At 41.5% G+C, this 23482-nt stretch overlaps 2 protein-coding genes across 4 annotated transcripts; one reads left to right on the top strand and one right to left on the bottom strand.

Moving 5' to 3' along the window:
• Nucleotides 1-1516: 1516 nt before the first annotated feature.
• On the bottom strand, nucleotides 1517-10653 carry armh4 (armadillo like helical domain containing 4). 3 transcript variants are annotated; one of them, XM_026143351.2, is made up of 8 exons: nucleotides 10266-10653; nucleotides 8254-9158; nucleotides 6633-7004; nucleotides 5943-6095; nucleotides 5663-5815; nucleotides 5452-5483; nucleotides 4873-5007; nucleotides 1517-4743 (listed from the first exon to the last, which is right to left on the bottom strand). In XM_026143351.2, the coding sequence occupies exons 2-8, from the start codon at nucleotides 9134-9136 to the stop codon at nucleotides 4669-4671; spliced, it is 1803 nt and encodes a 600-aa protein (XP_025999136.2). In that variant the 5' UTR covers nucleotides 9137-9158; nucleotides 10266-10653; the 3' UTR covers nucleotides 1517-4668. The 3 variants fall into 3 exon arrangements, with proteins under 3 accessions (XP_025999136.2, XP_025999131.2, XP_025999132.2); XM_026143346.2 differs by having other exon boundaries at nucleotides 4858-5007; nucleotides 10266-10650; XM_026143347.2 differs by having other exon boundaries at nucleotides 4858-5007; nucleotides 8254-9155; nucleotides 10266-10650.
• Nucleotides 10654-12792: 2139 nt separating this feature from the next.
• On the top strand, nucleotides 12793-23353 carry actr10 (actin related protein 10). Its single transcript, XM_026142567.2, has 13 exons — nucleotides 12793-13000; nucleotides 13984-14056; nucleotides 14150-14232; nucleotides 14329-14437; nucleotides 15305-15412; nucleotides 15591-15658; nucleotides 15834-15913; nucleotides 16784-16819; nucleotides 17401-17480; nucleotides 17588-17661; nucleotides 17835-17916; nucleotides 21662-21863; nucleotides 22036-23353. The coding sequence occupies exons 1-13, from the start codon at nucleotides 12924-12926 to the stop codon at nucleotides 22215-22217; spliced, it is 1254 nt and encodes a 417-aa protein (XP_025998352.1). The 5' UTR covers nucleotides 12793-12923; the 3' UTR covers nucleotides 22218-23353.
• The last annotated feature ends 129 nt before the right edge of the window (nucleotides 23354-23482 follow it).

The raw sequence follows: 23482 nt of genomic DNA, 5'->3' as shown, positions 1-23482 counted from the left end.
CAACAAGAACTCCTTGTTAGATACAGGAAGGAACAAAAAAAAGTGGACCTTTATTTTTCAGGAGTAGGGTTAGTGCTTGGTGTTGTAGCGAAGGCAGAAAGACGGATTGCAGTGGTTGTTGATGGGCGAAAAAACCTCTTTTTTTTCACAGGTTGCAAATGCAAGAACAAATTATGCAATTGGGCATCTGTGTGCTTTTTCTCCACAATATTGAAAGTAGAAAGCACCACAGCGGGCTGCCATGTGGCACTATTTCAATTCTTTCTTTCTTTTAAAATCTGCTGCACCAGAACAGACACATGCTTTCAGCAAACATTCACAGGGAGTTTTAATGTATTAGGGTTTATTCCCCCTTTTTCAACCACTGAGCTGAGCTGGTACACCCCCAGGAGCCGAGGACTGGAAGGGAGAGTAGATGTTTACAGAGTCGCCACCCACATAATGGTCTGTCTATGTAAGTTTGTGTCTGTATGCATTTGGAACAATGGACAACTTTTGTTTTTTCAGATTTGTATACGAGTGTTCTTTACGTTGAATATATTGAAAGCATGTTTTTTTTGTTTTTTGGTCATCTGTTGGGTTTGGGGCGAATTGTGTTGATTTATCAGATTTGATTTTTATCTTTAATTTCTGTGCTACTTTAACCCCATCCAGAGATGATGTGAAAGTACAAAAACAATCTATAGATCCCCGAACGCCAACTATTACCTTTGCTGCTCATCAGACACTGTTTAGATTTTTATCAAACTACTTGTGGTTTACTCTGGAGGTCCCACCCATCTTCCTCATTCAAACAGAGGTGTTTTCAGTTTTGAAGGAACTGGGTCTCTTTGCCTCAGTCATGCCAAACTGTCGCGGTTCCATTAGGGTATATATGGGCATTACAGCCTGCCACAGTGGCTGTGTTCAGATCACGCTCACAGACCGAAGGGCTTCGTCATCAATAATCAGTTTGGAGCTGTGCCTTGTGGCGTTGCATCCATTACCCAGTTTTCTCTCAGAGACTCAGTTTTGCCCTGAAATGACATCAGAAACAGTTGTTTTTTTTCCCCCTCCCCTCATCCTGATCATCCACTGTGCTGTCATGACCTCGGGTGACTGAAATCCTAAATTTATAACCCTTAATTTCTCAGTTGATGTAAGTTCATTGATCAGATAATTATTATTAGCATTTGTTTTGGCAGTCGATGTGTGACACAAAACCACACAAGCGAGCAGCTGGTCCACAGGGGCTTTCTGCAGCCTTTCTACCATCTACGAAGTGTGAAAAGAGGAGAGCAAAAGTTTTGTTTTTCTTTTCTTTGCATGTCTGTTTTTCTCTGTTCCTCTTCCTGTCCCCTCTTGATTTATTTTTGATCCGGAAATGTCCAATAGCTTTTATTTAATGTGGAAAAAGAACACAGAAATAAATTATTAGATTTTTTTTTCTTTTCTTTTTTTTAATGCTGTAAAACTGGGTTGTCTTGTCTGCTGTCTGAAGCGGCTGTATCTGTGTGTCAAAAAAAAGAAGTCACAATCAGACATCAAAAAGAGCTGTTTATTTGATCACATCCACATCAAGAGGGGGGAAAAGAGTCTACCATTTTACATCACACATACCCTAAAACAGTATTATATTGTATAAACAGGCATTTGTTCATTAAGCATGTCAGATGGTTCATGAAGTTACAGAAAATGTTTTTTTTTTTTCCCAAACAAAAGACACTTTATTAACATTGGGATAACAAATGTGCATCAAATACCTAGAACTGCTTTGTGCCTCTTTTCTGTCTGGACTGCAGCAGAGAAGTTTCTTGAATTTATCTTTCAAAAACGAGATTTTAAACTTAACCTGACTTCTGCTCATTTTATCCAAGCAAGGTAAAATTCTGGTTCGAGAGCGTCCGACAAAACCCTTCACGTCAGCAGCAGATCAGCACACACGGAAATATGAATCTGCTTTCTTGTCTCGTGTTTGTGCTCTTCCAGCCAATAGGAACACTTAATTTATGGGAAATCTCTGCAGCAAGTCGGCGTATGTATCGACTGAAGCTCAGTCATGCACTTAGGGACAAAAATGGAGTTGTAAGTGGCAGTGAGTTCATATCGCATTATGCTACATACTTTTATAGGATGGTGGTATTTTGCACGTGTTTCTCACAGTAACTAATATGAACAGATGCCTTTCAATAAAACGTTTGCATTTGCACAAATTTCACACTTTAAACCAAGCAAATGTGACAGGTTCTATCGGGAATAGTTTGACATTTTGGGAGAAAATGCTTATTTACTTCCTTAACCTTCTAAGACCCAAACTCTTCCACAGCATGCATCTTTAATTCCTCTTTGATATTTGGGCATATCGGGGCCCGATGAATGTAAAAACAAAGAAATACCAGATTTTTTTTTTGTGGGGGGGGGTTACCTGATTTTTGTTTCTAAGAAAAATGAGGGCCACAAATGAGGATATTCGTTTAAAATTTCGACAGAAGAGTAGCAGTATAATGTCCTCGTAAGTGGATATCAGGCCCTTGTAGAGCAAAATTGAGTATTTGGGTCTAAATAACCAAAAATGTGATGTCCACATATGTGGATGCCAGGTCCTAGGAGGTTAAGAAGAGTTGGAAAAGAGTTTAATACTACTATGATGTCTGTCAAGTGTGTGAAGATAATATAGATGGTAGAGACTTCTAGTACTTTGCAAAGCTCTTGAGCTGCGCTTCATTTCTTTGGCTGCTTGGAAATAAATACAGACAGACTTTATTTTTTTAGAGGTGTAACTTCAAAAGTTCTCCAGGCTTTTCTTTGGCATGAAATTGGCAAAGGAATGTTCATTTTGTAATACTGACCTATGAATCATTCAAGAATAAAAAAGGCACCTAACTCAAGAGATTAACCAGTGTAATAGACAACTTGGTGAAGAACCAATTTAAATTGTACCTTTAGGCAGTTTGTTAATAGCAGCCTGTCACTTGATTTGTTTCCATTTCCAGTTTGACAGATATGAAACCGTATTTTTAGACCAACAAGGTGACTCCTAAAGAGCTATTAGCAAAAAATACTGGCATGTCTTGGCATGGTGTTCAGTGTGGCCTTAAAATATTTGAGGAAAAAAGAAGTGGCAGATGTAAAACTACAGCAGATGAACAGTATTTGAAAGTCCTGTCCTTAAGAAATTGGAAAAATCCAGCAAAGACCTGGCCCTTCAGTTGATCCGTCTTCACTGAAGCCTCATCAGAAATGATCTTAGTGCTCTCTGTAGCTATCGAGAAGCTATTTTTAAGGAAGGGGGGAAATGGAGAAAAGACCGAGGTATGCAAGAGCTGGACTGAAAATCATTGGCAAGAGGTCTTACGGAGTGATGAATGAAAATCTTCAGATTTTGGTTAATTATCAATAAATACCATGGAGGTCAGAAGAAAGATGCAAAAATAAGTGTCCAACAATCACTTAACTGCGTTCTGTCATGGTTTGAGGCAGCGTTTCAGCCAGTAGTTTTGGGGATCTTGTCAAAATTGATGGAATGCCAAAGTACTGTCAGAGCCACAGCTTAATTATTATTATTTTTTAGCAATGCAGTAAAAGCATACCTGACAGAGTAATACTATCAGTTGTGGATTGGGCTTCTCACAGCCTGGACGTCAACATTATTGAAGCAGCATTATTGAACAGAACAAAAGGCAGCCAACATCCAAAGAAGAGTGTTGAATGTCCTTCAAGAAGCCTGGAGAACTGTTCCTGAAAACTTAAATAACAAGAAAGCTGCTTAAGAGAGTTCAAGCTGTTTGCAGCTTTAAATAAAACACTACCTGTTTACCAAATTAATTGCAAAATAGTAAGAAATGCAGGGCGTATCAAGACTTTTGCACAGTCCTGTAGCTTTTTTTTAGCTCAGTAGCTTTTAGCTTACCTTTGCCTGAAGCTTGCCTAACTCTGTCTGATGGTTAGAAAATAATTAAGAGGACACTAATACTTTAAATTTCTTCTATTGTTTTTTTTAAAGATTGATTTCGTAGTGAGTTCTGGAAATGTTAGCCAACATGTTTGTTATCGTTGGACCAAGCTAGGCTAGCTGTTAGTTTCAGTTTACAGACAGATATGCTTCCAGTGATCTAATCCAGCTTCCTGTAAATTAGCAGTTTTCCCAAAATTATTGAAGTCTAGGAATACATAAGACTTTATTTACACTAACACAACTGACCCCCAGTCAGCTACATGTACTACATGTAATGTATTTACATTATTTGTGTCACGTCACTTTTCATTCAATGTATAACTTGACGGAAAACATGCTGGCTTTCACATCCCCCCCTTTTAATTTGCCAGCAACACTTCCATCCTACGAATACCGCTCCCTCAATGCATTATTATTTTTATTTATTTAGTTATTTTTGTTGTCAAAAAAGGTGGAAAACACCAATCCTACCACACTCTTAGACTCAGCAGCATCTGACAACATTTAGACAAGTGCTCAGATAATTTCAGAAAGGGAGGTGGGTGCCTGGTTGACCTGTGCGCCACCTATGCAAATACTGCCCTATGCTCAGTCCCTTTCAGTGGATCAGAGGAGTCATACCCAAACAGCCCCAGGGTAAGTGGAGATGCAGTAGCGATGGGGGTGTTTGCTAAACATCCAGTTTAGGAGCAATAGCGGCTGGTCACCAACAAAAGAGGCCCAAAAGGTTCTTATCAGAATTCGTCCTCAGAGCTGTCGGCCAGCAGCATGGCTTGGTCCTGACGGCTGGTGCCGGGTTCTCGGGGTTGCTGGAGAGGGAAAAATCATTTTAAGGTTGAGCTTATGCATTTAAGATCCACAGAGACCTGCTCCATGTGACTGGTCAACAATAACGAGTGAAAACAAGAAAGTAAGTTATTGACCTCCTGCTGTCTGACCTTCCTCCTCTGGTGTTTAAAGCTGTTCCTCCTCTTGCGGTGAATCATCCTGATGCTGTAGAGGGCGCCAACAATTAGCAGGGCCCCTGTGATACCGATACCCACAGGGGCCAACATCCCGGACACGTAACCCGCCTGTAGAGGGTGATGGCATAGAGGTCAAACCCAAACCTATCCATCCATCATCTTTCACCATCTTCCACTTATCCGGGGCTGGTTCATGGGGGCAGCATTCTCAGCAGAGAAGGCCAGACCTCCCTCTCCCCAGCCGCCACCTCCCGCTTATCCACCCCCAACCCTATACAGATTAGCTAACATACTGTAGTTGATTATGAAAAATGACCTAAGCATTCTTTATTAAGTATACCTGGCACGAATCTATATTTTGATCGTCATCAAACTATTTTAACTGTGCAACCCACTGAAAACTATGAACATGTAACAAATATTTACACTATGCACCTTAAAGAAAACCCTGGCAGCTCAAAAGAAAAAGATATATCAGTGAGTCATCCGTCGCCTCATGGCAAGGTAAAAGAAAAATTGACCTTTTTTACAGACAGCAGAGGGTAGGCTTACCTTTTCTCTGATTAGCTCCACCCAGCTACGCACTGGGAGAAAAGAGACATTCGTTTATCAGAGCAACAGATCTGAAAATTGATAAGCTGAAAATTTCTTTATTTTTGTAGGTCTTTTATAAGAGGGCAACACATGTTTGCAGAAGTGCTAATACTAAAAGTTATGTCCCACTGCTGATTAAAAATATGGGTTAGAAATTGTGTTCTCATACTCAGCCCCTGGTTGCGTTGAACCCAGACGGGAGGTGGTGGGATGAGACTGTATGGAGGCTGCGTCGAGGATGTTTTAGATGTTTCTGTTTGGTCTTCTTCACTGTCTTCTTCCACCGATTCCTCAGAGTTCTCAAAGTCATCTTCCAGGTCCTCTGTGGAGAATAATGAAAAATCATCCAGGAGCGTTGGAGGATGTACAGAGGGACACGTGTTATGACTGAACATGAACATTTTCGCAAATGGAGTGGCTTGTAGGTGGCATTTAAAAAATTGTCCTACCCTCAGAGTCCATCTCCTCTGATGTGGATTTGTGTGCTGGCTGATGGGTTGTCATGGTTACCATTGTCATTGCTTGCTGGAAAGATGAGAGGGAGGGGCCGGCCGAGGACACGTTGTCTTCCAGGTTTAGTGTCCTCGCAGAGACTACGTTTGCTATATGAAAAACAGAATAAGAGGACAGCAGAAGCAGTGTGAGCACAGCTGTACGTGTTTGCAAGAGCGCAACTTCAAAAGCCATGCACAGTATACAATACTGCTGTCTCTGCAGCTGTTGGGTCAATTCATGCCACAATGAAGTGGTAGTGATGAAAGATTCAACAACTTTGTCAGTGTCAGACGGAGTCTGGCAAGAAGCAAACTTAGAAAAGGTAAATGTAAACGTGAAACCTACCAATAAAGGCCAAAAAACTTCACCTCCACCCACCGAGGCGACTTCACACAGAGAAAATGTTCAGTGTTGTTGAACAGTTAAAATTTCTGATCCCTATTATAGTTCTACTTTGGCACCACCGTGAAATACTTTTAATTTGTAGGAAATTGACTAAATCTTGAAAAAAAACTGAATGGCAATGTTGATTTTATTTATATGGCACATTTACACATTACACACAGACTATATGTATGATTTTATATCATGATTCCATATGATCTAATATCCACATTCGGGTCGTGCCACATCATCTGTCTCACCTTTCTCCAAATGGTCGTCCGGCTCAGTTCTGACTTGCTGCTGAGAAGCAGATGGACCCGAGGAACTGAATGGCTCTAGGAGCTCGCTGCCAGATGTCTGCCAAGGTGACGTCCAGTCTGGAATAAGGACGGGTGAGGCATGTGATGGACCGTCTCTGTCACTCTCTACGGTGACCAGCTGGTCCAGACCTGCCTCTGACCGAGGAAGCCCTCTGGGCCGGCTGCTGCCTGACACGTGGGTGACCGCTGCTGCTGCCGCCGTCGCACTCTCAGATGTGATGTCTTCAAAAGGCTCAAAGATGAGAGGGAGAGCCTCCGATGACATTGTGGCCTCTGTGGATTCATCCTGGGGCATTGGGAGGGCAGTTTCCGCTGCAGGTGGTGCCAAGACAAGCTCAGAGTCACATGGAAAATCACTGTGTGTAGCATCACAATCTAATTGAAACGTTTCCGATCAGCTGGCTTTTATTTATTGACTGAATGAAGACAAATGACGATGAGACAGGCGTCTCGCTGTCTCTCTACACACATTTCAGCTGACTGCTAAAATTAAAAATGTATGTTTTCTACAGAGAAGCAGCAGCTGTATTCAGCACATACTGTAGCTTATGTAGTATTTATGACAGAAAGCGGCCCTTTGAAACAGCTTCTTTGCTCACACAGCTTTCTCATTATAAACTGCTTCAAAACAATGCAGCAAAGGCACAATGAAAAGAAGATGGTTTGGAAAAAAATTTTCTTTTGAGATAAGAGGCTAGCACACAGGAAGGGGGGCTGTCACAAGAGAAACTGTTACTACCTTTAGTCCAAAGCATTCTGAAGGAGGTGGAAAAATGCTTCTGAACGCTGCAATCCTTTTACATAAGACTATTTTGGGAGTTGAGTTTCCTTTGCCATTGGGAGAAAGTCTCATCAAACAGACAATCCTCACATGGACGCACACTGGCTCAGACAGACGTCTTTAATCCAATTCCCTGTCCTGACTCACTGAATAATAACCAGCTTGGCCCTTTCACAATAGTCTGAATGGAGAGTATGAAGGGTGAGAAGGAGTGAGAGGACATTCGGGGCTAAACATATATATACATATATATTTATATATATGTATATATATATATATATAGAGAGAGAGAGACAGAGGAGGGGGCTGACTCCTCCACGGAGCTGTATAACGTACCTTGCCACCAGCCTTTTCCAGGCTTGTGTGTGTGTGTGTTCTTTTTTTTCAGACTTGAGTCAAGAATAGAAAGTAATTAGACTGCCATGGGTCCCAGCTGGGGTTCAAAGTGGAGTCTGCAAAAGGAGGCGCCTTCTTTGCCAATCATCAAAGGCAAAATCCGCTGCTGGATATGCCATTCCTATTTCTGCCATACTTTTTAATGAAGCCCTATGAAACCCTGCGAAATCTAGCAAGCTGGAATGTTGTTGGAACGAATTCTTACTGGGGTGACGATTACTGTGGAGCAATACCTCGCACACTTTGAAGGCATACTGTGACTTTTTAGTGTGCACATGTGCAACTGATGAACAATCAGGGAGTAGAGGGAGTGCCACCCCAATAAAATGAAACTGTGCATGCCTATTTTATGCTAACATTAATTGCATAACTGTCTTGCCTTACCTCCGCCGAGTCTTGCTGCTTCAGTCCACAGACTTTCCGGGCCATCCTCTCTGGGTATCAGGCTTGGTCCGATTTCAGGTAAAAATGGGTCTGGTAGTGAGGACATAGTTGTGCTGTCATGGCCCCAAATTCCCAAAGGTGAAGAGGTCTGATGGGTAAAAACATGAGGGGTGGGACTGTGGGAGGTCTGGGTCCAGAGGGAAACAGAAGGATTTGGAGGTTCTGGCAAACTTCTTTCTGTGTCTTTATCCCAGTGAGAATCAAAGCTTTTTGTCCCATATGCTCCAGTGGGGTTACTCTTTTGGGTGTACGAAGTCTGCAGGTGTGATGGTGCTGAAGTGGAGGTCAGTAATCTACTTGGAGTCCGTTTTCGGGTACTGGTGTCCATTTCCGACTGCTCTGCCCCACCTGTTGGAATTAAATGCTCACCGTGAACTGGTGCATCCTCCTTTTTGCTCTCTGAATCCACAGACTCTGACTGCTTTTCAGAGTCTCTCATCTCAGATGTGCTCCCGATCTTCTCTATCTCGGCGCTTTGGCTCCATGCCTCTCCACCAGCCTCACTCAGCCTAGATCTTCCATCAAGACTGTCCCCATTTTCTGTCTGCGTCACTGCATCAGTCCCCCTGGGTCGTTCATGTGGGCCAGTCCCTCCTCCTCCACCTACATTCACTGTCAGGTCACTCTCATGTCTGGAATCTGATGGTGTAGGTTTTAAATCTGTAGCATGTGTTGACCCGGTGGTTGTTATCGAGCTGGCACACAGTCCTTCACAGGAGCCGGCGTGCGTAGGGCTGAAGTGTGGGAGATTTAACGGGGCTCCGTAGACACAGAGACACGTCCCAGTCAGTAGGAGGTGATGGAGCATCCCAAGCATCAGCATCTCTGGCTCTTCTCAGTGCCTGCTGACAGTGAACAGAAATGACACATGCTAACAGGCTTAACAGAGGTGTAACCAATCCCTACCTACAACTTCTACGCCTTGTCTCCCAGCTGACATATATAGACATGGACAAAGCAACGGTGGCGGTGCTTGAGAATGGAGACGGACACCCAGCAGGGCCAAGTTAGAAAGTTTTTCAACTATAGATTAAAGGGTCAGAATGCAAACTGTGTTTAATTTGAGATCGCCATTGATAACCACAGAGAAGAGGATTAACAGAGCATTTCTGCCTCCCTCTGCTTTGATGTTGCGCTTGCATTTTTTTTCTTTTCTTAATGCGGATGAAATTCCCTTTCATCTCTGACTCTTTTGTTCGTTTTTGTATAAACAGAAGGAGCTGCTCAGTGGGAGAGAGAAGCAGAGAGAGAAAGAGAGGGAACCTGACACAGCAATCCTCAGCACCCCTCCACACTTCACCTATAAATAGCACCAGGTTTTCTATCCTCTAGGATCCTCTTCAGATGGCTCCATGAAGAATTTGTACATTTCCACTCAACTGCATCCAGCTCAAAACAGAGCGTTCCTCAGAAAGGATGTGTGTGTGCTCACGGTCCAATTGCACACTGGATTTAAAGACATTTAAAGAAAATCACGTACCATGTTTGCTGCTTCATTTGATGTGATAACAAAGGCCAACTAATGATCAATCACTGCTGTCAAAATGAGAGAGATGGCTAGTGCATGCAGGGTTGACACCCTTCTTATTGCCTGAGTCAGACGAGCGTCTGAGTGAAATTCTTTCAGCAGTGATGATGCACAGAACTGCATGTTACAGGATAAACCACTATCCTGCCTTCCACGGAATCAATACAGTTGATACACTCAGCCGGTACGCTCATGCAGTCCCCCACATGACAACACGATCACCCGAGAATTTGGGTTGTAAACAAAATTCACACTGCGGTGTTGAATCATACTTCTCGAGTCTGCACAGAAAGGAGCGATGCACAGGCTCACGGGCACCGATGCATTCCCCCAAGGCGCATCACCCATCACATTCGGGTGTCGAAAGCGAGATTTTGCATTAGGCAAGAATTAAAGTCGCGCAGAGCTAAAAATAGAGTGTTACCTTGTGGAGTTCATGACGGGTTTCTTTGCTCGGAGGACGCGGAGCTTCTCTCGCAGTGCGCGAAGAAAAACGAGAGTCGGACACGCACACAAATTCAGCGCTGTGGAAGGCAAGATGTTGGAGAGGCTTGTTGTTGTGCAGCTCAGCGTCACTGACTCAAAGTCAGCCTACGTACCTCCGCCTGCTTCTGAAGTGCTGCCACCAAATGCTCCAAAGCTGCAAGATTTATCATGAACTGACAGCCAGTGCTCTGATTCAAATGTTCAGATGCTTCTGTCACTTCTTTCTTTTTTTTTCTGTTTCGTCTCTAATGCAGACTTGTGCAGTTGTTCCCAAAGGGTCACTTCATGCTGGTGGTGGTGCTGAATAGACAGCTCCCCCCACTTAAAACTGCTCGGCTGCTCCTCTGTGTGAAAAGAGGAGAGTGGACAAGTTCTCGAGTTCTTAATAAAAATATTTATGAATTCACTTTAATTGTCACAGAAGCCAGATGCATTGGGCTACATTAGATTAAAAGCAGCACTTATGGGCCTGTACTTATGGGGTGGTCCATTTTTTGGCGCAGCGTGTTTAGAAAAAATGCGTCTCAGCTGTTCCGATACTCCTGACATATAAGTTGATCACTAAAGGTTTTTCTCTTAGTAGAAGAAGATATCCTTATTGTGATCATTTGAGATGTTCGATCCAAATATCTATAGTATCACCAATACCAATTCCAACACTGGAATTGGATCGATACTAGCCTCATACGATCGGTACTTCGGTGTGTTTTGTTGGGTTAACTAATTATTGTAAAGAATAAAAAATGACAGTGATTGGGTGATCATTAAGATGTGTTCAGAATTTTCAAATTGATTATGTCTCATTTCATAAATCATGACAGACTGCTCTTCCCTACAATGTGCCTTTATAGGGTAAAAGTCTCAGGTTCAGCAGTCGTGGCCCTGTATTTACTTGCTATTGGATCTATGGCACGGATCTAGTGATCATTTCAGTCACATACCTCTGGCTGTGAGTACAGAAGCACATCTCACCTGTTGCTCAAAACTTGTGTTTGCAAGGAGCAGCCAATCAGAATAATGTGGTTTAAAGGTGAAGATATAGAGAACTAAAACGGCTTATTTCAGACATGAATGAACTGAGATGTCGTACCAATTATGCCTAGTATGTGGTAAATTTTATTAAAAACAAAACAAAACAAAAAACACCCAGCATGCCCCTGCGGGTGGTTTATCCTTCAAGCTCGGGTCCTCTACCAGAGGCCTGGGAGCTTGAGGGTCCTGTGCAGTATCTTAGCTGTTCCCAGGACTGCGCTCTTCTGGACAGAGATCTCCGATGTTATTCCCAGGATCTGCTGGAGCCACTCGCCTAGCTTGGGAGTCACCGCACCTAGTGCTCCGATTACCACGGGGACCACCGTTACCTTCACCCTCCACATCCTCTCGAGCTCTTCTCTGAGCCCTTGGTATTTCTCCAGCTTCTCGTGTTCCTTCTTCCTGATATTGCTGTCATTCGGAACCGCTACATCGATCACTACGGCCGTCTTCTTCTGTTTGTCTACCACCACTATGTCCGGTTGGTTAGCCACCACCATTTTGTCCGTCTGTATCTGGAAGTCCCACAGGATCTTAGCTCGGTCATTCTCCACCACCCTTGGGGGCATCTCCCATTTTGACCTCGGGACTTCCAGGTTATACTCGGCACAGATGTTCCTGTACACTATGCCGGCCACTTGGTTATGGCGTTCCATGTATGCCTTGCCTGCTAGCATCTTATAAATTATAGGAAGTGTGCATAAAGAAAAAGAATAACCAGAGTGCGTGTGGTGATGTGATGTGTGTGAGAGTCCAGTCTTATAGTGATGTGTGTGGGAGAGTCCAGTCCTACACCTGGTTCAGGGCCCGAATAGCCTGGGGGAAGAAGCTCCTCCTCATTCTCTCTGTTTTGGCCTTAAGGGAGCGGAAGCGCTTCCCAGACCTCAACAGTGAGAAGAGTCCATAGTTGGGATGGGAGAGGTCCATCTTGCACCGCTTGGTGTAGATGGACAGCAGGTCAGGGAGCTCTGATTGAATGACGCGTTCGGCCGAGCGCACCACTCTTTGCAGATCTCGTCTGTCCTGCTTGGTGCTGTTCCCAAACCAGGTGCAGATGTTTGCCGTCAGGACGCTCTCGATGGTGCAGGAGTAAAAAGGAGTTACAACTGATTTTGACAGTTTCGGGAGTAGATTTAGTTGCAAGAAGTCTGCTTTCTCTCTGCATGTTCCTCTTACAGGCTACCTCCACCTAAACAGAGTTTATTTCAAATTTTTTTTATCAAATAGTTTTTTTTTATTGTATTTTATTTCATTTTATCGCTACACTTGAGTCTCACAGAATTTTAAAAAATCGTGTTTAATTTTCTTAAAATCGAATGTACATCAATTTTAACACTGGTTTCAATAAGTGCTCTGCAAGCAAAACATTATTTTGGCGTTATTCTTAAATTTTACTGAGTTAAGCGCATTTTAATCAGGCACCCTCCTCGCGTGATGTCACTACTTTCTGAAGGCCCCGCCCAGTCCAACAGGAAGACAACAGACCTGTAGTGGGATGCTAATTTGAGGCTGCTGGCGCTAATTATACGTACAGTTTTCGTCCAAAGCCGACGCAGCTTTTAAAATGCCATTATTTGATGGGCTCGGAAGCGGAGGAGAGAAGACTGCGATTGTTATTGACTTAGGAGCAGCATACACAAAGTGAGTATTAACCGTTAGCCCGCCCTGCTAATAGAGCCACTCAGCTAGCAAAATATGCTAAAATGCATCTTTGTTTTCTGAAATAACTCGCCCGCCTCTCAACTATAGGTTTATTTTAGGGAACTGAAGACTTAAAGTCTAACACATCGTTAAATTTGACCCCAAAAAACCTACTACAGTTTTGGTAGTGAATGCTGATGTGGGCTAGCTTGTTAGCCACGTAGCCAATGCTAGGCTAGGTTAAGTAACTGTCAGCATTCAGCTAGCATTTTTTTAAGTTAATGCCAAGTGCTATCAATGCTAATTTAATAATTTTAAAAGCTCTCTCATTAGACCTTAAACATTCTTCTTTCGGCTGCTTCTTTTAGAGCTCGCCAAAGCAGATCACTTGCCGTCTCTCATACCCTATTTCTAGGACTGCCTATCGCTGTCACACCAACTCTCTGCGTGTCCTCCTTCACTACATCTTCCCTGGCAGCTCCATTATCAACATCCTTTGTCCACCATCCCTCCTCTGCATATGTCTAAACAATCTAAACGTTGCCTCTGTAACTTCACAGTCACAGTCCTCACATGTGTTGTATATTAACGGGTATTTATAGTGAGCAAATGGATCTTTATTTACTGAAAGCATTTCAGTGTCATTTTTGTTATATTTTGCTGGAAGGCAAACAGACATTAAGTCATGTGAAGATCAAGAGGACTGTTATTATCTTCTCAAATACTGTCGTCTTTGTTTGCAGTTACTGCCACAGAACATCCAACACAAATATGCACTGTTGTTTTATTTACAACTAAACTGTGGTGCTTTTGCCCTTTTTATTAAATGACTGTGTCTTTTAGAAATACGTTTTTGGTTTTCATAAAGTTTGAGGGAACTAAAATTATAGTATTTAAAACAGTTAGTGGTAATGATTATTATATAAATATTTATATTTTCAGCATCTCCTATTATGCTAGCTGACAGCTTCCTTTTCTCACAGATGTGGCTTTGCAGGGGAAACGGGGCCCAGGTTCATAATTCCGAGCGAGATCCGCAAACCGGGACAGCAGCAGGTGAGTCTGCCGTGTTCTGCAGTGGAATTATGTAGAATTATTTGTGGAAATGGAATAAACAAAAATATTTGGTATTTGATTTCTCATATTCAGGCAGTCAAAGTGGTTCAGTACAACATCAATACAGAAGAGCTTTATGTCATTCTCAAAGAGTTTATCCACATACTGTACTTCAGGTGAGATTCTTCTCCAATAAATGACTAGGTTATTGAAGTTCTTTTTTTCTTGCGGCTACATCACATCAGAGTTTGTTTTCCCATTTGCCTCATTAGGCACCTTCTGGTGAACCCTCGCGACAGAAGAGTGGTCATCATCGAGTCCATCCTCTGCCCATCCCACTTCAGGGAGACACTCACAAAGGTTTTCTTCAAACAGTTTGAGGTACGAAAGCAGAGACACGTGCTGGGATCAGACCAGTTAATATAAAGTATCTGTTTGCAACTCTGTGCACAAAAAACAAAAACCCAACACGACAGAGCACCATCAACTCTAAACAACAAGTCAGGAAAGATTTCTTTTCTCAGTTTGGTGCACAGCTGTCATGGAAGCATAAGCTTTGAGGTTGTGATGTGTGTCATCAAGTTCTTGGCACACGAGTGCACAAAAGTTGATTAGCAGAGAACAGCAGGTGTCCCCGTCATTCTACCTGCCCTAGTTCCCTGAACTGCTGCGCTTCTTCTCTCCTCCTGCAGCTGAGCTAAAACCACACTTGATGATCACAGTGTAATCCACTTAAAATTAGCTCTTGTGTAAATCCCTCCTTATATTTAATTAATTTGACCTGATTTAGAAGAGGTAACTAATGCATTTATTATGATAACTACTGTTACTTGATGCAGACAAATTATTTTGCCTATGGGTGCCTCATATTTAAGTTTTGTTTGTTTGTTTGTTTGTTTTTTGTAGTTCATGCTCAAGGTTGTGTATGAAAGTCATGGCATCATTGAGTATGCTCTATGTAATGGATAATAGGAAATAATAGTCAGTGTAATTAGATGCCTGACTCATAAATGACTGTTATCAGTGGCAATTGCATTGTCAGATGGGTAATGGATAGTAGCCTAATCTACATATCATGTTCAACACTTTAACAACCTGTTATTCAAATTTTACATGATTTCCACCTAAACTTTATAATAAACTAGAACAATCTAATAACTGATAAACAAAATGATTATGTTAACAAGGAAATTTTAGTTAGTAGAGGAATTTCTAAAGTTTTACTCCATGAATGATTTCATTTTCTAGGTGCCATCTGTGCTATTTGCTCCCAGTCACCTCATGGCCATCATGACTTTAGGCATCAACTCTGCACTTGTGATGGACTGTGGTTACACAGAGACGCTGGTGCTGCCCGTATCCTTTTCCCATCATGAGCGTGGTCTCTAGAACAGTGAACAATATGGTCTGCTATATACATGCTATATGTTTTAATTGATGCATCTTACACAAATTTAATATTTGGCAGGCATTATTGTACTGTTAGCTTCAGGTCTAGGACATTTATGATGCTGATCTTAACTCTGGAAATCAGGTTTGTGAGTGTACTCCTATTTTGCCAGCCTGGGAAGCTTTGCCTCTGGGAGGAAAAGGCATCCATAAGTAAGTACTAAAGGTTCTAACAGCATCAGTGTAGTGATTTGTACACATTTAACTGAGAAAATAATCCATCTGAGTCTCTCTTTCCTGCATCATGATTGAAAATCTCTGACTGTTGAATTGAATCATTTCAATCTCTTGTTTCGTTGCATAAAATGCATGTGTTTGTTTATTGTAGGGAGTTAGACAGCTTTCTCGTGGAACAGTGCACCGTGGACACAGACACAACCACAGGGCAGAGCGTACAAGCCGCCATTGGTAAATACAGAAAGTCAGCACATACCGTCTGTCCTCTTCTTTTAAATGGGGACACTTGTGAAGGCATAACTCTGTTATGGACTGCTGATTGGTTTTTACAGTGCCAAGAATAGAAGAATTTAATGGCTGTGACCCATTATGTAGCATTTACTATTCATAGGAAGAACTTGTTTCTGTGTGACATTTGAGTGAATCGCTTTTTCAGTTTGTGAATTATGCATTATGCATACAGTCTATTTTAGAGATTCTCTCCACACTTTTTCTTGATGGAGGGAACCAGACTGAGTATATTGAGTTGAGCTGTGAGATCTACAGCTGCAGCAGAATGAGAAAAAAAAAAAAATAAATAAATAAATAAATAAATAAATAAATATATATATATATATATATATATATATATATATATATATATATATATATATATATATATATATATATATATATATATATATATATATATATATATATATATATATATAAAAATTTTAAAAGACAACAGGGTGTCTGTCTAGATGGGTCATAAAACATCTCTGCAGTGAGCACAAAGCCACTAAGATCTCTGTAATTAACTCTCTACCACTGACTTTGAAACTGTATTTCCCCAAAACTGTGTAATGATAGTAGTGCCAAACACCAAAAAAGTCTCTGTTTCAGCAGTGGTGGCTTTTCCTGAAGTTTTTCATAGCTGGATTCGTTTCAGACCCAGCAGTCACACTTGTCCTCTGCTGCAGTATCGGCTTCTCTAAGTGCTGATTCAGCATCATAAATCAAACGGGAAAGAGAAATAGGAAAATTGGCTGATTGATGCATAAGTAAATTCAAGGAACTGAATGTTCATTTCTTATATTCCATTTTTAATCTCTTAACCAGGGACTATCCCAGAAGAAACAGTGGAAGACATCAAGGGTAGGTTTGACTGACATTCCTTATTTATGCCATCCTTGAGCACCATGGACAGTCTATACACAAACAAATCTGTCTGTCCATCCTTCATCCCCTGGAATATTCTTGCAGCGAGGTTGACCTACATTTTCTAATCAACAGAATTCCTTGTTTTTACTCTGAGAACAGTTTGAGACCTGTCTGTGTTTCTAGGATGTGGAGGCTACAGCCTTTTTGTTGATAGACAAAAGTGTGTCTTTAAATTTTTTTACAAGTAAAAAATTCCTTTGCCTTTTGTGTGGCTTTTTTCTGGAACAATGAACGATTAAGAATAGGCGAAACACCCATCCACTTATTTTTATAATGATGCAAAAGTATAATTTACTGAGACTGTGCTGCAAAATGGGGTTGTCAGCTATGTAATAAATGTTTCATTTAGGCTTATTTGGGTCTTTATGTCTTTTTAATTCATTGTAAGTCATGAACAAAAACCACAGTTATGGAAGGAGTGAAAGGAAAATACTTCAACTCCTTATGCTTGGTCGCAAACATTCTTGTCTACAAGTTTGGTTATGTGACCGCCAGTGCTGTTTTGTTTCCTGCAGTGAGAACTTGCTTTGTCAGTGACCTGCAAAGAGGCCTCAAAATCCAAGAAGCCAAATTTAACTTGGATGGCACAGCAGAGGTAAGTCAGCTCTTTGTATGCTGCTTACCACAACTGCCCAAACATTTGTGCTGAGTAAATGACAAATGCTGCACTTTTTAATGAAACACTTTTAAATGTGTTCATAGCGGCCCGCCCCTCCTCCAGATGTCGATTACCCGCTTGATGGAGAGAAAATCCTGCATATCAAAGGATCCGTCAGGTATGCTGTCATAGTCTGCTTAAAGAAAGAGTTGGACAGAGAGAGCCTTCTATTTTCCTGTAACGTTATACAGCTTCAGGTATTTCCACGTGTTCTTATAATTAAAATGACTGTGTAATCACCCTCAGCTTGCTGTTATAATTATCATAAAGCCATTTTCTCCTTTTTTCCAGGGACTCAGTGATGGAGATTCTGTTTGAACAGGACAACGAGGAGAAGAGTGTGGCCACTCTGATACTCGATACTCTGGTTAAGGTAAAGACAAGTTTCTCATTTAGTCATAGTAATGTGTATCGTTAATATGTTATCTGTGCTGATACTTACTGAAAGTACTATTTATACCTTGGTATAAATATATGTTATATGGTTTTTGGCTACTTTTGAGACATTGGCAAGCTATTGTGGTCATGAGGACCACTAACAGCAGAGATCATACTAGCTTGGGCTAGTCGTTTTAAGAAAAGCTTTCACTCCACATGTTTTGATGCATGATCAATCATCCAGGTAAGGCAATCTTTGAAAGTTGTTTCTGGACGTAGCCTCTACTGAAAAACATCCATCCTGGACAGGGAGGAACGCTGGTTTGAGCGTGGAGTCAAGGAGGCCATTTACATGAAAAGGGAAAGACCATCTGTGAATCGAGGAGGAGGCCTAAGGGTCCATCTTTCACCATCTTAGAATGCTGTGATTGCAACCGTTGCCCATCTGTCTGGAAATGGTACTCATGAACATTGATCAATGGTCTTTGATCAGTGGTTGTTGATCAATGGTCATGACAATTTGCATATTAATGATCAAGGAACTGACCTCCCAGCCCATTGTTAGTGGTGCTGGTTTCAGTCATTTTGCAAATGTAGTGTTTATAAGTTTGGGGAAACTTGCAGTCAGGTGAGACTGAAGAAGTCATTTGGATGAGTGACGAAACGTTTCTCCCATTGAAAACGCTTCGTCCAGATGAACAGAATCAACCTTTTGGGATTTTGGACATAGTGTTCTCAGTTGGATAAACTCGGGGTTGGGGGAAAATCAATACAGCACAGTGTCGTGATATTTTGTGTGGTGATATTGTATCGATACAGAGGGTCAGAATGTAGACATTTTATTTAATAAATTAAAATACTCTGGGAATACTACAAACAAGACAGCTAACTCGCATTAAATTCCCTCTACTGAACAAAACATCCAACACTGGACACATTTACCACCTAAAATTCAGAACAAGCTAATGGCTCAGTCACACACTAAAACCCCTTGCATTTAAAAATAAATAAATGAATTGGTGGTTGCTTCCAGATTTTACTACATTTTTTTTTTCCCCCCCACAACTTGTGGTGACTACACGGTTTTGTAAACTTGACAGTGTCGCACACTCACAACCACTTTACATCACAAATCTATTTTACAGTTCTCACTAAGTCTTTATCAGTGACCACATCTCGAGGGAACTCAACTCAACTCAGCTGGCTTTCAGCTGGTTGCATTCTTGTTATTCCTGAAGAGCACAAAGGTTACTAAGGAAAAATTTATATTTTAAAAGTGAACTGCTGTTAAATGTGATTTCTGCGTATGTAGGCAGCAACAGATGTAATTGGTGTATTATCAGAAACAGATTGCATGTAATTGCCAACTTGACCCCTTTCAATTGTAGACGAATAGCAAACCTACTCTGTCTTATGGCAACATTTATGGCAGGTTTTACTCTGTGTTGGTGTGCTTTACAGTCGCATTATGCAGCAAGACATAACCTAAGTGAGCTAACATTATCTTATTGGATAAAACGGATACTGGGAAGTTAAACGTGGAGGAAATAATTTGCAGTTGAAAAAGATGATGGTGTCACTGAATTACTCAGCTTATTGCGAAATGTTAAAAATTGCGGCAATATATTATCACGGGTGAAGTATTGTGTTAATGTTGTATCGTCAGCTGTCTGGTGATTTCCATCTCTAGGGGAAGCAGTTTTTCACTCATCCAAGTGACTCCTTCAGTCTCAGCTGTCTGCAGGTTTCTCCAACTTTATAAACAGTATATTTGCATAATGAGTGAAACCAGCACCACTATCAATGAGCTCAGTTTCATGATCGTCAATATGCAAATTGTCATAACCACTGATCAGTCTCCAAGAGTGCCATTCACTCTTGGAGAGTTGGGGAGTGACTGTAATCACAGCATTGTAAGATATTGAATAATGTACCCTAGGCGCCCTCCTCGGTTCAGAGATGGTCTTTCCCTTTTCACCTAAAAGGCTTCCTTGATTCCCTGTTTAGTAACAAGAACCACTGGCCTGTAGGTGTAAACACAGCTCCAAATACTCTTTGCACACAAGTACTCACATTGTCCAGCACTGAAATCTTTTCCCCAGTGAACTTGGTGAAAGTCATGTCATGCTTGTTTTGTCCTGTATCACTTTCCCTTGTCTACCATTCGTGAACAGGTTTTCTTTAAGTGTGTTTAGTGCAGTCCTCTAACAACCCGTGGCAGCCGTTTGTCACTACTTACACAACGCTGCCTTATTACATCTAATGTTTTGGATTTGGATGCATTTGCATTAAACACATTAAAGTGAGCCAACACTTTTAAAGATCCTGCTCTATGAGCCATGACTGGAGTGCACTGACTGTAAACACGGGGCAACTTAAAATGTGTTTGCTTGCCCCTGCTAGCCTTGTTTTTATAAGAGGAAGGTTCTGTCAGCTCTCTCAGATTGAATTTTTCCTAAATACGAGGAGCATCGCAGTTTGTCCAGGCATTTACTGATTCTGAGCCTGTTAGCAAATCCCATTTAATTCCAGACCCCTGTACCATCACTGTCAGCTCTGTATCATAGCATGATGCCATTCTCACTCTCCTTCTTACTTGGGGAACATGAGTACCTAGTTTGGCTGAGCGTTTGACCTTGACCTTCAGTGTTAGGGCAAGGTCAAACAGCATGGAGCATTTTGAAATCTCAAGTGTTTACAGCTTTTTGAATCATTTGGGTAAAAATCATAAAAAATACCATTTTAGGTTGTTACTCGAGGTTGTCAGGCAGAGGTCATACATCAGCATGTGGTTACAAAAAGCAAGCTTTTATAAAAGTTTTAAAAGTATGTTGTGATAGAGGCATTATCAGACATCAAAGTTTGGGGGAGTTGCACTCTGCGTGCTCTTGTTATTACTAGTAACTCATTTGATATAGTTTAAAATTGAGTTAAACTGAGTATTAGCACCACCCGTGACCAACATGACCAGATTTTGATAGAACTTCTGTTAGATTGGGAATAGTGAAGGTGGGAGTGATCTCTGTCAGCCTAATCTAATGCATACAGTCCCGCCCGTCGATTCTACAACGTTTGTTCACACTATTTGGTGTGCTTCAGCTCAGTGTGTTATGTACTATAATGCAGGCTTCATAATTCCTTTGATTTTTGCGTCATTGATCTTTCCTAGTGGTGGATTTTAGTTTGTTCCTTGCTCTCCTTTACTGAACCTTTAGCATCTCTGGCTGGAGGAAGTTAGCAACCCCCGCAGCGTCGTTCTGCACATTATCCAGCAGTTAAACGGGCTGTGCAGTTTGACTTTGTTTGGCTGCTGTGATGCAACCATTCAATGCAACTAAAAGCATTGTTGCTCTTCACTACGGGGATCCAGTCAGTCCAGAACAGCCTATTTAAACTCATAAACCCAAACAGCCGACTTCACACAACTTCACACTTTTACTGTAATGATGTAAATGTTTAAGTCGGATGTTACACAATAGTGAACTGCTCATAATGTTCTGATGTATTGCAGCTCCCCTGAGACCACTCACAATAACGTCACAGTCCCTGTTATGTATCATGTTGTTTTAGCCCATTTTACCAGAATCCTTCTGTAATGCTGGGATGACTCCCACCTCCTGCCTCTTTTTCCCCGTAGCAGCAGTCGGATAGTGAAGAACAGATGTTTTCCACCGTTGTTGTTTTTTTTTTTTTTTTTGTTTGTTTTTTTTTCCCAAAATATCTGTTTGTGTTTGTTTTAGTGCCCCATCGACACCCGTAAAGTGCTCTCTGAGAACCTGGTGGTGATCGGAGGCACCGCCATGCTGCCCGGCTTCCTGCACCGCCTGCTGGCAGAGATTCGCCTCCTGGTGGAGAAACCCAAATACAGTAACGTGCTGGCCAGCAAGAGCTTCCGTATTCATTCTCCCCCTGCAAAGCCCAACTGCACTGCGTGGCTTGGAGGTCAGATATGAAATTAAATTGAATATTCATGCTGAAGTGAAGGCTTGTGGATTAAAAAATCCATCACAATCATCACTTCTGATAAAACACACTGCCAGCATTTTTCTACTTTTAAGTAAGAAGAAAAAAAAGTTTGTGGCTCCTCTTGTAACATTTGTAAACTCCTCACCAGGTGCCATCTTTGGAGCCCTTCAGGACATCCTAGGCAGCAGGTCTGTGTCACGGGACTACTACAACCAGATGGGGCGAATCCCAGACTGGTGCTGCTTGAGCTCCCCTCCTCCCGAGTCTTTGTATGAAGCAGGAAAGACCCCTCCTCCACTGATGAAGAGAGCCTTCTCTACAGAGAAGTAGAATATATTAATTCCAACATTTCAGTAATCTGTAACATAACATCACAACACTTGAAGTTCACTCTTAACGACACAAACAGCTCAACGTGTTTTTAATGTCAGGTCATCAACCTTACAGTTATTGTATGTGTTTTTATTTTGACTGTTTGATCAGGCAAGCAGATTTTTGGAAAGAATATCAAAAGAAAAGAGCAGATGTTTGGATTTTTCAGCATTTGGAATATTTTTGCACATGAATTCTCGCTCTATTAACCCTGGAATATTGTCTGAGCTCCACGAAGCTGCGTCTTCTGTTAAAGCCTCATTTAGCGAGATGCTAAATCTGTATGTACTTCTCTCACTCTGATCCACACCTCCTGTTTTATTTTTTTTTTGGTTGGTTTTTTTGTTTTATTTTTTATTTTCCTGTACTGTTTTTGCACTTAAAGTGAGTCGCACAATCCACTGAAAAGTTTCTAGTCACTACCAAGGTAAACTTAGTCATTGATTTGTCAGCAGACTTACAGAAAATGCTGCTGTGTAAGTCATTTATTTTGGTCACAAGCTACGCTTCCTGCTTCTATTTAGTGGGTCAGCGTGATGCAAAGTGTTTGCCCACACGTACGCAATATTGATGAAGTGTAATCAGGTTGAGTAACTGAGAAGATTTGTGTGTGTGTGTGGTGTTTTATCGTGTTGTTCTGTAGTCCTCAAACCCTGTGGAAATACACAGTCAAACATGCTTTCAGTGATTTTTCTCCCATGAAAAGTGGTAACTGTAATGTTTTATAAATAAATATCCAGACTGACAGGAGGATGTTTGTGTAGTTATGGGATTAAAAAAGAAAAATGAAGAAATTGAGTTATATCCACTGCCTCTGCACTCGTGCTGCACTGTGTTTAGATGACGGTGTAGGTTATGTTCTTATTCAGCCCTGCCCCGACACACTGTTAATGCCTGCATGTCCTGGAACCGAGTCACATCTGTTTGGCCTTTTGGGTCACATTAATCACTCAGTGCTGCTCTGTCTGACGGCTTGGGAACCAGTAGCATTTACCCACAATGCACCTGTATATCAAGACTGGCAAACAAAATTGTGGGAAATCAAATGTTTGGATTTCAGTGACAGGAATAAACACTGAGTGATGCAGATGAAACGAAGGTGTGCATTTGTTTCTTTTTCATTTTCTTTAGTGACGGCAGTAAGCCGTCATTTCAATTTGGAGTGTAAAGTGAAAGCTTTGGTGAATGCTCAGGCACAGGCAGAAGTTTGATCGTACATGAAT

The sequence above is a fragment of the Astatotilapia calliptera genome, chromosome 15, assembly GCF_964374335.1.
Source record: "Astatotilapia calliptera chromosome 15, fAstCal68.1, whole genome shotgun sequence".
NCBI classification, from domain to species: Eukaryota; Metazoa; Chordata; class Actinopteri; order Cichliformes; family Cichlidae; genus Astatotilapia; species Astatotilapia calliptera.
Note: the sequence above shows the minus strand (reverse complement) of the source record. Positions and strands in the feature narration are given on the sequence as shown.